Source organism: Hydra vulgaris, chromosome 09 (genome assembly GCF_038396675.1).
Source record: "Hydra vulgaris chromosome 09, alternate assembly HydraT2T_AEP".
NCBI classification, from domain to species: Eukaryota; Metazoa; Cnidaria; class Hydrozoa; order Anthoathecata; family Hydridae; genus Hydra; species Hydra vulgaris.
The window spans coordinates 9152501-9168991 of NC_088928.1; the positions used below are offsets into that span (position 1 = coordinate 9152501).

The 16491-nt window shown below is 25.8% G+C and overlaps 1 protein-coding gene across 2 annotated transcripts in view; it reads left to right on the forward strand.

Moving 5' to 3' along the window:
- Positions 1-16491, forward strand: part of LOC100206464 (endoribonuclease Dicer) — a 47893-nt gene that overhangs the window by 27519 nt on the left and 3883 nt on the right. For both annotated transcript variants that reach the window (XM_065804662.1, XM_065804661.1), the window contains exons 5-10: positions 3909-4124; positions 4701-5107; positions 6128-6309; positions 6486-6618; positions 11533-11724; positions 14209-14382. In XM_065804662.1, coding sequence (XP_065660734.1) covers positions 3909-4124; positions 4701-5107; positions 6128-6309; positions 6486-6618; positions 11533-11724; positions 14209-14382 — 1304 coding nt within the window. The remainder of the gene's footprint in view (positions 1-3908; positions 4125-4700; positions 5108-6127; positions 6310-6485; positions 6619-11532; positions 11725-14208; positions 14383-16491) is intronic.

The window sequence follows — 16491 nt, forward strand, 5'->3', positions numbered from 1 at the left end:
TATTAGATTCAAAATGAGAGATTAAGTGTTTGTTAATTAACGATTCAAAAACCTTACTTATGATAGGAAGAAGACTAATAAGATAGTAGTTTGACAAGTCAGATTGCTCTCCAGAATTTTTGAAAATAGGGAAAACAGATACCATTTTCCAGCAGGCTGAAAAACAAGGCTCTGATTAGCACTTGTCAGATAATTTTGAAAGTATAGACGACAGCTCTGGAGAACACTTTTGCAAAACTATAACAGGTATGTTGTCCGGACTACAGGCTGTAGAAGAGTCAAAGCAAATCACTTTAAATCCAGAAGCTAGAGTAATACAAATGTCAAGCAACAGATCAATGTGTTTGTTAGCTATATTAGGTAGGCTATTATTAGGCTGTATTAACAAATAATTAGGCTTTGTCTTTAGCTAAGGTGACAAAATCTAAACAATACGAGAGATTTAAAATAACAGATTTGCATTTTTTATTTATACTGTTTAAGATTCTCTAAAGTTATGAGAGCCTAATTTTTTAGATGAAATAAGAGATTTCGTGACTTAAGAATAGCAGGGTTTGATGTTATACAAAACCTTTTTACATTCGTTTTTAGCAATAGTAAACAAATGTCTGTTTTCCGGATGAAAATGTACATCAGCAAAAATGAATCGTTTTGCTGATGTATATGGAAATAATGGTTTCGATTGGAAATTGCAGCAGCACAAATTGAGGAAAACCATGGAGAAGAGTAAGTCTTGACTTAGAATTGTTGAGAGAAAATCGGAAATTAGAATCAGGTTGGCATAAAAAAGATTCCATGCCTGCTTTAAGGTAGTTGTAAGAGGTAGAATGATAGGGGGATTCATATGACGAAGAAGAATGAGATAATAGTTTTAGAGAGATCAAACTGTGATTGGAAGCAATTAAGGGTGAATGTGGAGAAACTGAGCACTGACTAGGATCAGAAAGAAAACATAAGTCGAGTAGAGAAGGTAAATGATTCGGGTTGTCAAGAAAGCGCGTTGGAAAGTTGACTATTTGAGTTAGAGATTAAAAAAAGTAAAAGTTGTGGGCCTTAATGTCTGCTGAGTCACTGACTCTAGAGCCAAGCCATTCAGTGTGATGAGCATTTAAGTCACCCAAAACAACGATATTGGCTGATGGATAAAAGGAGAGGGCTTGGTCAATTTGGTCAGAAGTACATCTAAAAGAGTGCAGTCTAAACAAAAGCACATACAAGAATAGTAAATGGATTCAAACCTAGTTTCCCAATAAATAAGTGAATTCTTACAAATGTAAATGCCCAGGCCAAGCATGTGACTATCGGAATCTTTATGAATTAATGGAAGATAACTAGATGAGACAGCCAAAATCAAATTAGTCTCACAAATAACAAGTAGGTCTGGTGAACTTTGCAAGAGATAAGACTCAACAGAAGAAAAGTTACTTTGAAGACCACGAGTATTAGTGAATGATAGGATTAGGGAACTTGGTGATGATTTTCTGTGTTTTATAGTTTTTAGTATTTTAGTCATTTTTAAATTTATTAAAGAACTTGATTTAAAGCATATATAGTACTCAGTACACTATTTAATAGTGCAAGCAATTGGCTTATTACTATTAATAAACCCTAAGCCTTAACAAAGGGCTCCAAATGTGGGCCTTGACATGCACACTAAAAGTACAACCAGGGACACCATTCATGCGCAACTTTGCACTATTAGTACTCTGATACTTTACAGCTGTTGATGGAATCAGTCTTTCTGAGAGCTACCACAGAATTAGGGAAATCTGACTATCAGACAGCCTCAGAACCATAAAATTGAGTTTAAGAGCTGTACCATTATTAGTAGATAATAGAAGGAGTTGCCTAGTCATAAAACTAGAATAAAACTAAAATATCTTAAAGCTGAAAACTGAAAACTAAATCATCTTAGATTTTTATTTATTTATTACAATAATCAATGAAACTTATAGATAAAAAGTTCAATATTGATGAAGGAAAGCAACACCAGGCTCTCATTTTCCAACAATTGACATTGCTGTAGCTAAAGCACCATCCTAAAAATACTTTTAAAAAAGTTTACTGTAAGTACATCAGTTACATCATTAATTTATTTTAATAGTTAGCTACATGGTTTTAAAAAAAATGTGCTGACGTTCTGGATAATCTTTGATTAGTTGGGGTTTTAGACATTTTAAATTAACTATATGTTGAGTTTGATAAGAAAGCATAAACACACCAACTTTTTTTAACTTGGTTTTAAATAACTTTTTAATTTCTTCAATGGTGGTTCTTTATTACAAGACCTGGTAGTTATATTATAGTTTTAAATAATTTATTTCTTAAATAATTTATTAAAGAAATAAATTATTTAAAACTGTAATTTTTTGGTATTATAAACAAAGCAAGTTATTTGCTATTCACATCACCAAGTGAATAGCTTAATCAATAAAAACAAATTTTTTACTTTTTTGCAATTATAATCTCATTATGAATTTTTTTATCTTTTGTCTTCTGACACCTCTAAAATCTTGGCATCCAGGACACATGTGCCTCTTTTGCTCCTACCTTTCAGGGTCCTTGTGCATGATATCTTTTTAATTAAAACAACTTTAAAACTTTTTAATTAAAACAACTTTAATTAAAACAACTTTAACTAAAACAACTTTAAAATTGGACACAAATGTACACAAAATAAATTTTAAAAAATTTAAAAAACGTTTATTTGAGTTGTTATAGTTTTTATTATAAATTAATATATACTTATTCTTACATAAAATAAGTGAATCATTTTTTATATAATTATTCTTATTAATATATACATTTTTGTATTCTCAAGAAAAAAATGTTCAATGAAGTTTTTGGGCCTTTGAAGATATATAAATATATATATATATATATATATATATATATATATATATATATATATATATATATATATATATATATATGTATACATATATATATACATATATATATATACATATATATATATATACATATATATATACATATATATATATATATATATATATATATATATATATATATATATATATATATATATATATATATATATATATATATATAGCAAAAACTTAGTATATATTTAGATATATTTCCATTACAATTTCTATTAAAAAACTTTAATGTCATCAAAGTAGACACTCCATAACATTTTTTGTATATAATTTTTGTCGTTACTTACTTGTTGTTACATCTGATGATCGCTATTGTATGAAACTTCTAGTTATGTAATTGAAATATATCTTAATAATTATTTACTTTACTGTATACAATTATTATATTATTTATTTTACTATATTATTTGCTCTACCAGTTATATGACACACTGCATTAAGCACCATTACTGTAAATATTAACACAATTCTTGCAATATGTATATATATATATATATATATATATATATATATATTATATATATTTATATATATATATACATATATTTGTATATATATACACATATATTTGTATATGTATATATATATATTTGTATATACATATATATACAAATATATATATATACACAATTTATACAATATTAACACAAATATATATTTGTATATATATATATATATATATATATATATATATATATATATATGTATGTATATATATATATATATATATATATATATGTATATAAATATATATATGTATATATGTATATATATGTGTATATATATTTATATATATATATATATACATATAATATATATATATATATATATATAAATATATATGTACATATATATATTTATATAAATATATATATTTATTATTTATATATATATTTGTGTATATATATATATATATATATATATATATATATATATATATATATATATATATATATATATATATATATTATATTAACTTATTAGAGTATTTTGTCATAAATTCAGATAATCACATTAAAAGAAGAATGCTAAATAGAGAAATAAAAGATGTGTTGACTAAATGCAAAGAATCTTTAAACAAAGTTATTAACAAATTTGAAAATGAAGCTGTTTATGTTTTTTCTTCCATTGAAAATGTTATTCCAGTTGAACCACTTTTGACATCAAAAGCAGCCAGTTTTTTGCGGGATGTGTTATTAGCAGAAAAGATTTCTTTTAAAGGTTTTTTATATATATTATTTTTAAAATTTATCTTCATTGCATGTATATGGTATTAAGAAAATTTTAGATAACAAATTACTTGCAAAAAAAAGATCCAAAGAAAAATAAAAAATTTTTAATCAAAAAAAAAAAAAAAAAAATTATAGAACTTTTGACTTTTTGTGTAAAATCTGGTGACAACATGACATGAATACAAGAAAAAAATTATTATGATTATGGTATGATGGTTATCATTTTAAAACCAAATTTCTATCATGTCATAACCATGTTATAAGGCTTATAAATGTTATTATATCACAATGGTTATGAAATGGCTATGATTATAGTCACATGAGAAAGATCAGAATCATCACAGTTTAATAAATTTATACTCGTTACACATCAATTAGAAGTTGCAACCCATGTATAGAGCATGGTAATATGTCCATCATGTTCACTATGCTAATTATTTATTTTTGTTAATATTTGCTATTAAAAAAGTGTCTAAAGTCACAAGGCTAAGTTAAAAAATTATAGTTATAGTTTGCTTTTGATTCATTTAATTTTTGTTTCAATAGTATAATTCATAAATTTTAGAATTACATGCTATTGTATTTACACAAAGAAGATGTACTGCTGTTGTGCTCAGCAAGTTAATAAACTATCAAGTTGAAAAGGATGAGACATATAAAGGTTTGAATAGTGACTATATTCTTGGACATGCTTTTGACGCTAACATCTGTCTTGCAGATGGCTCTATGAGATCGAAAAAGCAAAATTTGGTTTTGTCAAATTTTAAGCAAAATAAGTTTAATGTTTTGGTTTCAACAAGTGTTGTTGAAGAAGGGCTTGATGTTCGTAAATGTAATTTGGTTGTGCGTTTTGATGGTATAAATAATTATAGAGAATATGCTCAATCAAAGGGAAGAGCACGAGCAAATGGATCTAAATTTATTATTATGACAGAAGAAGAACAAGAGCTTGACACCAAGAAACAACATTTAGTAAGTAAAATAAATTTTTATTTTAACTTTTGTTTCTTGACACTTTATTAAAAGTTTATTAAAATATTTAACAATTTAACATCTCCCAATTTTTATATGATTGTTTATGATCAATGTGCTTGGCCCAGGTAACCAGTAGTTATGGTGCGTGTTTTCACCATAAAAATAACTCCCAATATTCTTCATATATGTATATATATATATATATATATATATATATATATATATATATATATATATATATATATATATTTATATATATATATATATATATATATATATATATTTATATATATATATATATATATATATATATATATATATATATATATATATATGTATATATATAGGTATAGATATATAGATATATATATAGATATATATATAGGTATAGATATATAGATATATATATAGATATATATATAGGTATAGATATATAGATATAGATATATAGATATATATATATATATATATAGATATATATATAGGTATAGATATATAGATATAGATATATAGATATATATATATATATAGATATAGATATAGATATATATATATATATATATATATATATATATATATATATATATATATATATATATATATATATATATATATATATATATATATATATATATATATATATATATATATATATATATATATATATATAGATAGATAGATAGATAGATAGATTGATAGATAGATAGATATAGATATATATATAGATATATATATATATATATATATATATATATATATATATATATATATATATATATATATATATATATATATATGTATATATATATATATATATAGATATAGATATATTTAAATTTATCTAAATGTGCCTAAAAACGACAATACTTTTATTGTTATAATTATTTTACCTTTTTTTAAAAATACTTTAAACTACAAAAATTTAAAAGAAAGTAGTTTTTAGCTGTATAAAAACTTTTGAAATTTAAAAAAGACTTTTTTAAAGTTTCAATTATTTATCATGATTTGTGTTTAAAGGTCATGCAACAAATTGAGGAAATCTTGTTTGAACAATGCCAAAATCGTGTTCTACCAACAGATGAAGAAATTGAAATTGAGATGATGAACAAGGAAGATGAAAATCTTCCTGTATATTTTTCTCATAGTGGTTTTGATGCACCACGAATAACTAAAGATAATGCTATTTCACTTTTATACAGGTTCAGTTTTTAATTTTAAATTGTTTTATAGATTTGTAAATGTAATTTTGAAAAAGATTTTTAACATTTGACTATTTAAATAAAATTCATAGCCTTCATTTTAAAAAGATTTTTCAACATTTAACTATTCAAATAAAATTATTAAATGTATACATCTTTCTTTTAAATATGTTTAGATATTGTTCACGGCTGCCATCAGATCAATATTGTAAAACCAATCCTAAATTTCAATATCATATTTTAGGAAACCAATTTTGTGCAGAATGTATGCTTCCATTAAATTGTCCATTACCCCAAAGAATTTATAAGGTACTTTTGTATGAAAAAACAACTTTAATAAGATTTATTACGTTTTACACTTTAAAACTTTAAATTGACTTTATATATTTAATTAAACGCCCAGAACTAATATCTTTTTTCCAACTCCCTACCCTATTCTCTCCCCCTAACCCTTCCCTTCTTTTTTTCTTGTTATCAACAAAAAAATAATATCACAAAACTTAAACAAAAAAATTATATATCAGTCACTAATAAGAATAAAAACTTCAAGTGCAAGAAGTCTTTAAAAATAGTCAGCTTTTAAAAAACTTCGATTTGTCAAAATTAATAAACGTTTATTTTTCACCATATTCTGGACTATATCCCTCTCCCCCACCCCACCCCCTCCCTCTTGTGTAATTAAGTAAAGATGTTAATATCTCAAATTTCTCCATCATAGATAAAAAAAGGCATTATCCTAGCAATTTCTAAGTGTATTTTTATGTTTTAAGACATTTTTTTAAAATTAAAAAACCTATTTTTTAGATTGGTTTTATTAATAAATGGTAGGTCACTTTCACACCTACCATTTATATTCTGATCTCTAAATAGTCTATTTATTTTAATAGGTTTTAGTAATTCGTCGAAAATAATGGTAGAAATATTTTTGATTCTCAAATGTATTAAGCCACTTCTCTCTGTTTATCATACAGGCAAGCATAGTTATTTTAAAACTAAATGGAAAAAAATGAAAATGTATATGATTACACCCAAAATTATGACAATGTAACAAATGACAATTTTGTTCTCTAAAATGCCCAAATATGTCATAGATCTAAAATTAAAAAAAGTAAAGAAATTATGATATATAAAAATAAAAGTACACCACATAAAAAAACTGGATATCAATACACCTGTTTTGGTAACCTGTTGTGATACAACAACAACAGTTGTTGGCAGTGGTGTCACTAGGGGGTGTGATCTGCACCAGGTGACACCATCAGAGAGGTGACACTAAATTGAATAAAAAGCAAATATGCCAGAATTTTTTTTCTGAGGTTTCTTTTTTTTCTGAAGTTTCTTTTTTTTATTTTAAGAAATTTCTAGATATTTAGGACTTTTTTTATTTTTTAGTCTACAGGGGTGCCGCTTCGGGTGACACCAACCTCTGTGATGCCACTGGTTGTTGGTGTTGCTTAACAGCATAATACAACATTAAAGTGATTACACCTTTAAAGAAATCACAGCTTCTGTTACAATAGCAGTTTCCATTAAAAAATTTATTGCTAATAGTGACGATGATTAAATATCTATCAATATAATTATGTGAAAGTAAATAAAGTTAATTAAAACAAAAAAAAAATTTATCACAAAAGTAGAACACAGATAAACTATATGATGAGATCTTTTCGCAATGGTGTCAAAATATTTGTTAAAAAGCTATTATGTTTAAAAGTGCAAACCTATTAACACCAGTAAAGAAAAAAAAAACAAATTGTGTAATAAACAAATGTAACAGACAAATTGTTATTTTTATAAATATTCAATAGCAAAATGTTGGTTTTTAGTTAATAATTGGAAGCAATGAGTTTCATTAATGAAACAAAGTAATTTCTACCTATTATTTTTTCATAATTTAAAACGATAAATTAGGAGTTAGTTGACTATATATAGTTACTCTCCAAACTTTTACCATGTAGTGTGTGTATAAAGCACAAGACTAAATAATAAAAGATTTTTCTTTTACTAAAGCTGTTGTTTTAAAAATATTGTATATATCAGTCATAAAATGCTAGTAATTTTATTCTGAAAGCCTTATCTTTTATTTAAAAAACCAATACTTTGATTATCACTTATCTTAATTCCATTAATTTTATTAAACTTACTTCAAATTAAATAAACTTGTTTAGAATTTAATTTTTATATTTGACTTACAGAAACTTGTTAAGCATGTCAAACTGAAAACTCACAATGCTTGAGAGGCTTTTTTGAAACATGCGACCACCTGGTGCTTACAGAAGAAATTTACTTAATTGAATAAAATAAGACAATCTAACTTTATTATTTCGACACATACATTTTTTTTTTTTTAAAATGTTTTATGAATATGATTTCGTTATGGTCCCAAATATATGCACCCTAACTTGCCTATTAATTATGGGCGATCAATACATGTTATATGACTATTTCAGTTTCAAAAAAAATAATAATAATTTAGTGAAAAAATGTAAAACTAACAATGTAATTGTTGTATGATTCATGAATAACCATTGTTAATTTAGATTTACACACTATTAATATAATCTGCTCACTTTAGTTAAAATGCTAACTTTAATCAATTTAACCAGATCCATTTTCCTATAAAGATAAAAAAGTATTGAAAAAAACAGATTAATGTTTTTCTCCTATAAATGTCATTTATATGTAAATACTGCCTGGCTAAATCCTCAGTGGATGTATGCATTAAAGCACAGGAGGTGCTTAGCCTATACATTCTCTGAGAATTTTTTCTTTATTGCATACGTCATACATGCATATACAATATATATATATATATATATATGTGTGTGTGTGTGTGTGTGTGTGTGTGTGTGTGTGTGTGTGTGTGTGTGTGTGTGTGTGTGTGTGTGTGTGTGTGTATATAATAAAGTTTAGGCTGCACTAGAAGTAGGTTCTAATAAACCAGTTTGCTTGGTTATACCAGCCGATGCACTTTTTAGTGCTTGTCATAAACGTCCTTGAAGCAGTTACCTGACAAGACATTGACGACTTTTATTGGTAGCTGATTCCAGATAAATACAATTCTGTTTGAAAAAAAATTTTCTCTTTGAGCACAGTTCTTAGTTACTTGTTTAGAAATACGATGAGGGTAACCCCTTACTCCACATGCTGGTCCTTCTAAACCAATTGAGCTTGCAATTGTGTTTGGGTAATATTGTTTAATAATGTTGAAATTATTAATCATTTTAAAATATTGAATTGCATCACCTCTATTACGACTTTCTTCTAGTGTTGTTGAACCAATTTTTGTAAGTCTCTCTTGGTATGCATGTTCTTTAGTTCGGGAACCAGCTTCGTAGCTCGTCTTTGGGCCTTTTCAATTAGTTTGATGTCTAATTGGTGGTAAGGATTCGAAACTGAGGACACATACTCTAGATAAGGACGGGCAAAGGAACAATAAAGTAATAAAATTGTTTGTATATCCCATGTTTTAAATGACCGCCTTAGAGACCAAAGCATGAAGTTTGCTCTGGTTGAAACAAGTTTTGAGTGATCTTTCCAATTCATGTTATTTGTAATTTGCACACCAAGATCTGGTTTTGGTGATTTCCTGATTACCATCGATTTGCATTTTGCATAATTCAGCTTCCATGATGGCTGATGGCTATTTTCCATGATGGCTGGTGGCTAAAAAATGAGACGACTTTAAAATTGTTATTGTTGTCATAGTTACATAGCTATTAAATTTAATTTAAAATAAATTTATAAACAATTATATGATATTTAAAAAAATATATTTATTGGTTTTCAATAACATCATAAAAAGCAATTCGACCTAGACGAACTGAAGTCATTGAGGCATAACGTTTTGCCTCTTCCGAATCCATTCTGTTAAAACAATTCATGATACGCTGTTTGAGTTAAAGAATGCTTGTTGCTTGCCAGTTATCCTCATAGACTAAGCGTTTCAACTGACCCCAAAAGTCCGCAATTGGTCGAGCTTCTGGTACATTGGGTGGATCTTTTACCTTTGGCAGGTATTTGATGTTATTGGCATCGAGAAAAGAAACCACTTCATTTTCATAGTGCGAGCTAGCTAAATCTGGCCAGAACAAGTACTCTTCATTTTTATAATGTTCATCAATGAAGGGTATTAACTGCTTGCAGAGACATGTATGCTTGCTTGTTGATTGCCTGGCCACTTCCAAAAAACATTGGTTTTGAAGTCCGTTTGGGCGATATAATCAAAGAGACTAGCATCTTTTCCTCGTATTTCTACTTTCTTTTGAATTTGACGTCGCTAGTTGTAGTTGACACGTTGCTAGAATAGAAGCCATCGTTGCCAGCCAATGTTGTATTCGCATTTGTGAAATATGATTCGTCATCCAAGACAAAATCAAAATTCCTAAAATTGCAATATATATGCCAACACAAAGGTTTAATTCAAGCTAGTTGGTTTTCGCTTCGATGTGGAATCTTTTTCTTCTTGTAATATCTAATATTCGTCTTGTTTTTAAGAATTTTAGATATATACGATTGGTCACAATCGAATCTTCGAGCTACTTGACATTGTGAAACACTGTGATGATGATCAAATGCCTTTTTCAATTGGTCTATGTGCTTTTTGTCCATTTTTTTCGCTTTTGGACAACTCCTTTTTTTTCATTGATAGCCTAAATTATTGTCTACACGTTCTAGAGCACGATATATGGTCACTTTCGATGCTCCTTCATCTAAAAAGTGTTTTACTGTGAAGACTTTTAGCTTTTCCAGATGCAAATTTCTAAATTGGCAAATGCGTTTTCTTAGGTCTTCTTGCAAACTTGTTTTATACGAAGCCATTTTAATTAATATTTTAAAACTATATTGTAATTTTAATAGAGTATTAAATTCCCTATAAATATACTAATTTATTTCATACATAATATATTATACAGTATACATAAATTGATTTAGATTTTGTCTCAATTTTTAGTTATCAGGTGTTATATATATATATATATATATATATATATATATATATATATATATATATATATATATATATATATATATATATATGTATATGTATATATATATATATATATACATATATATATATATAAATTTATATATATATATATTTATATATATATATATATATATATATATATATATATACACACATATATATACATATATGTATATTTATGTATGTATATAAATATATATATATATAAGTATACTATTTTTAAAATTTGTAAGGGTGACCAGATGTCTTCCAAGGACTTGGCAAAGAAGTCTGTATGTATGATAATCTGTATAGCACTTCATTCATTTGGTGAGTTAAGCACTGAACATTTACTTCCTGTGCGATATAATAATGATAATGGTTTAGAGTCGGATTCCGGTTCAAAAATTAAGCAAAAAAGTATTAATGAGCCCTTTTTTAGAAAGGTTAGAGTTTATATATTTTTCACTTTTGCAAAACTAGAAATAAAAACTGTAGAAAGAATTATATTACTTATTTTTATTAAATATATATATATTTATATATATATATATATATATATATATATATATATATATATATATATATATATATATATATATATATATATATAGTTCTATAGATTGTTGCATTTGGGAAGCACGGAAGGAAAAAAATGATTCTTACGCCAACAAATACGTCACTTTTAATTACTTTTGACTTTCGTCCAACATTTGCGTTTTGGACAAAAGTCAAAACCATTAATTTAATTACAAATTAATTGTTTTTTTAAAAAACTGCAAAAACGCAAATTTAATTTACCAGAATGTTTTTAAAAACATTCTGAATGTTTTTAACAATATAAACAATGTTTTTATTTTTATTTTTTTTAATAAAATGTTTTTATTTTTATTTCTTTTAATAAAATGTTTTTATTTATATTTTTTTTACTGTAAATCATGCGCCGAGTGTTGCTACATCGACTATCTTATAGCCTGACTCGCAACAAAGTGCTGCTACATCGACTGACAAATAGCCTGACTTGCAGCGGAGTGCTGCTACATCTACTATCTTTTAGCCTGACTTGCAAGGGAGTGCTGCTACATCGACTGAGGGTTTGGTTGGGGCAGGCAGTCTATCAATTAACAAAAAAGAAATTCTGGTCTTGCATTTTAATTTTTTGTCAACAAAATATGGAAAAAACTTTCTGACAACATATAAGAGTTCTATATATATATTATATATATATATATATTATATATATATATATATATATTATAATATATATATATATATATATATATATATATATATATATATATATATATATATATATATATATATATATATATGTATATATGCAGTGCTGTTACAAAGTTTCCCAACTTACAGAATGTTTTTTTTTTTTCATTTTGCTGTAATAATGTAGCTTTGGGTGGTGCCATGTAAAAATTGAATTATATTTATAAATATTATTTACTTTTTTGCACCTGGCGCCAGTTTTAACTTTATTATGTTTTAAACTATGTATATTTATGTAAAAGTTTTTAAATTTTTATGAATTTCTTGTGACACACCCTGTGGAGTCAACAAAGTTGAATAGCAGCAGATCAGTAAATTTTATCTAAAATTTACTAGCATTTTAAATATATACATTTGCATTTTAAATGTAGTAAAGCAATATAATAAAAATACCTATAAATCTTGAATACTGTAAAACATTTTACGTATTTGTAGTTTGAAAAATTGAAAATTATTGAAATAGTACATTTGAGGTAGAAAATAGTGAATTTTTGGTGCTAATTTATTGTAATGTTTTATAAACATTAATAAGTTCAATTGATTGTATGATTTTAAACTCTTTTTTAACTTTTACAGATTATGACCAGAAGTAGAAAGTTAACAATTGTTGAACGTACTATGGTAGTGGTTAGGTCCCAGGAGGGTCTGTCATAACCCTTAACCCAAAGTTCATTGAAGATGAACTTTGGGCTTGTCTACAGAAAGTCTACCATAATAAGCTCTTGTATAATCCATGCCAAGATGTATGAAGGCAGTGATTGCAGCTCATGGGGGACATACAAAATATTGATATTATTGAACATTTGATGCAAAAAAATATAGACTTAAACCATTTTAATGAATTATTTAAATAAATAGAATTTTTGCAACAAAAATTAAAAATTATTATTAAAAACTCTTGTTTTTATCTTTTTTATTTCTATATGGAAAACTGAATAACAGCACTGTATATATATATGTATATATATATATATATATATATATATATATATATATATATATATATATATATATATATATATATATATATATATATATATATATATATATATATATATATATATATATATATATATATATATATATATATATATATATATATATATATATATATTTATATATATTTATATATATTAGGGTGTCCCAAAAAACAACATTTTTGAAAAATATATGCAGAGACCCCCTTAATGTGTTCTATCTAATACAAAAACACTAGATTTAAATTTTTTTTGAATAAAAAATATTTTAATGGGTCCCTCAAGACCCTCGAATATTTAATGGGTCCCTAATATTTTCAAAAAAAAAGTTTTTTAAAAGTGTGTTAACCTGGTACTCAAATGAAGCAAAATTATAGAAAAATTTCAAAAATAATATTTAATTTGAAAAAATTTTAACTTATTTATCAAAATTGTCATAAAAATACATAAAAAATGCATTTTTTTGTTTTTTTTGTTAAAAAACGTAATTTTTCATGCAATAAAACCAAAAATAACAATTCTATATTTGAAATCTATATTATTTTTGAAATTTTTATATAATTTCACTTATATAATATTAAAAGTAGAAAAGTAGTAAATATATATGTATATATATAGCAAAATATATATAATATAATAGTTGTTATAAATAATTTTTCATAAACAATTTAGATTCCAAAGGAAATGGTTTCTAATAATATATTTTGTTTCGATGATTATGATTTATTTGCTGTTTGTATATCTTTATCTGAACCAAGCAAAAGAGAAGATACTATTCCCCTACAAAAATTTTGGCTTCAAGAAGCATCTGGTTTTGGCTTGTTTATGCCTAAAAATATTTCAAAAGTATGTTAAGTTTTGATACTTGATTTTTAGTTTTTTTAATATAAGGTAAGGTTGCTATTATTTCTAATAAGTTTTTAGAAAAACTATATAAATTTCAAATAAGTTTAGGTATGGCATATCATAAGTATAGTTTTTTTTTACAAACAAGTTATTATTAATAACACAATGTTCAAAAGTCTAGCCCACTTTCATTTTTCAATATTTGTTTGTTTTTTCTGCTAATCAAAAATCGCATTTGCTTTGATGTAACATTGATAGTTGTTTATTTATACCTAACTTCATATTTTCTTGATATAAGTGCAAATTTGCTTCAATTATTCTGTAGTGTTCAATTTTAGTATTGGATAATTACAGAGCATAAAGCAATTTTTCATATACTTAAAGATATTTAGGAAGTATGATATTAGTGAAAAGAAGAAAAAAATGCGGTAGTGGTGTAGTGGTAAAGCGCTCACTTCATAAGTGAGAGGTTCCAAGTTCGATCCCCACCACGTCCCTGGTAGTACTGCGCTCAACTTGTTTCTCCGCACAGCGGCCTTGTTTGTCGAGGTTCGTGTTTCGGAGTTATAGAGTTGAGAGAGGGTTATAACCACTATTAAGTAGCCTCCTCATCTGTAGTGGTCTTCTTGGCCTTGAGGAGGTGATTAACAAACAAACAAACAAACAAAAACATTCTTTACAATGAATGTTTTAAACTTACAACTATAATATCATTTTTTACTATAAAATATTTCCTTAAAATTAGAAGTGCTTTGGTGACCACGATTTTTTTTGAGTGCATACTTTCATCTTTTCTGACTAGATCATATATAATCTTCGATCATAGCAGCATTTCATTGTCCTTGATATCTACTTTTCATTTTTGCAATTTCCTGATGAAATCTTTCTCCATACTTCTTACTGACATCAACCACGTTTTTGGGAAAGAAATCTAGGTGTGAATGCAACATATGAGTCTTCATGGACATATGACAGCCTAGTACCTTGAATATCTTAATAGGCTTTGCAATCAGTTTTTTGTGATTAAGTCCTTTAGGTTTCCTAGGTCTCCACAAACTACATCACAAAATACACACCAAGCCTTTTTTTTAACTTTTGTTTGGGATTTAATAAATATTCCACTTTTGGTCTTTGCCTCACAAACTTTAAATTTGATAACAAAACATGCGAAAAGTTTTTCACACATTTTATGAAAGATTTTACAATGCAGAAATGGAAACTTTCAAAATATTAAAATATTATGAAAGATTTTTCAATGCAGAAATTTATAAGATTTGGTAATTGAATATAAGATGTATAATCACTAACAAATATGTTAGTAGAATAATTTAATTCTTTTGGAGCTCTAAAGTTGTTAAATGCTGGATAAGCAAATTTGTTTTTTAAATTTTATTATTTTGAATGTATTTATAAGAAGTCTTCATTAAATAACAGTCTAAAAGTAGTGCCAAAGCTTCTGTTAGAGTCATTGTTGTTGGTTTTTATTTGTTTTTAAAATGTTATAAAGAATTTCACCTTTGTTACCAAAGTTTACAATTGGTCTACTAGTAGCATTATTTAATGATGTAGCAATACTTTTTTCTTTTTTTAATGTGAGAACTTGCTAAATCTGGCCGAAATAAATAGTTAAAATCTCCATGATACTCGTGAATGAATGCAACAAGTCGTTTTTCTAAACATTCATCAATATAGACTGATGAATTAATTACTACTGCCTTAGAAGTGCAAAATAATGGCTCGGACATACAGCTGTCAGATATGGCTATCCACATTAATAATTTTTTGGAAATTTCTCTTTTCCTATAAAACAAGCACTTTTTGGGCATGTTTTTTTGTTGTGTAGTATCCAGAATTTCAGGGCATTTTGTCCTCTGCAAAACAAAAGTATTTTTTGTCATCAGAAGCGATTTTGTGTTAAAGAGTTGGTTACTAGTTTCCTGCCTCTTTTTTTTACCTCTAATTGTTATTCTATAGTGTATTTTGGAGTCTTTTCACGTTTTCTATATTTAATATTCTTTTTTTTTTAACTGACAACCAATTATTGATTGATTTATACCAAATTTAAAACCTATTTTCCTCTGACCGACCCCTTTTCGATTATTGACAAGT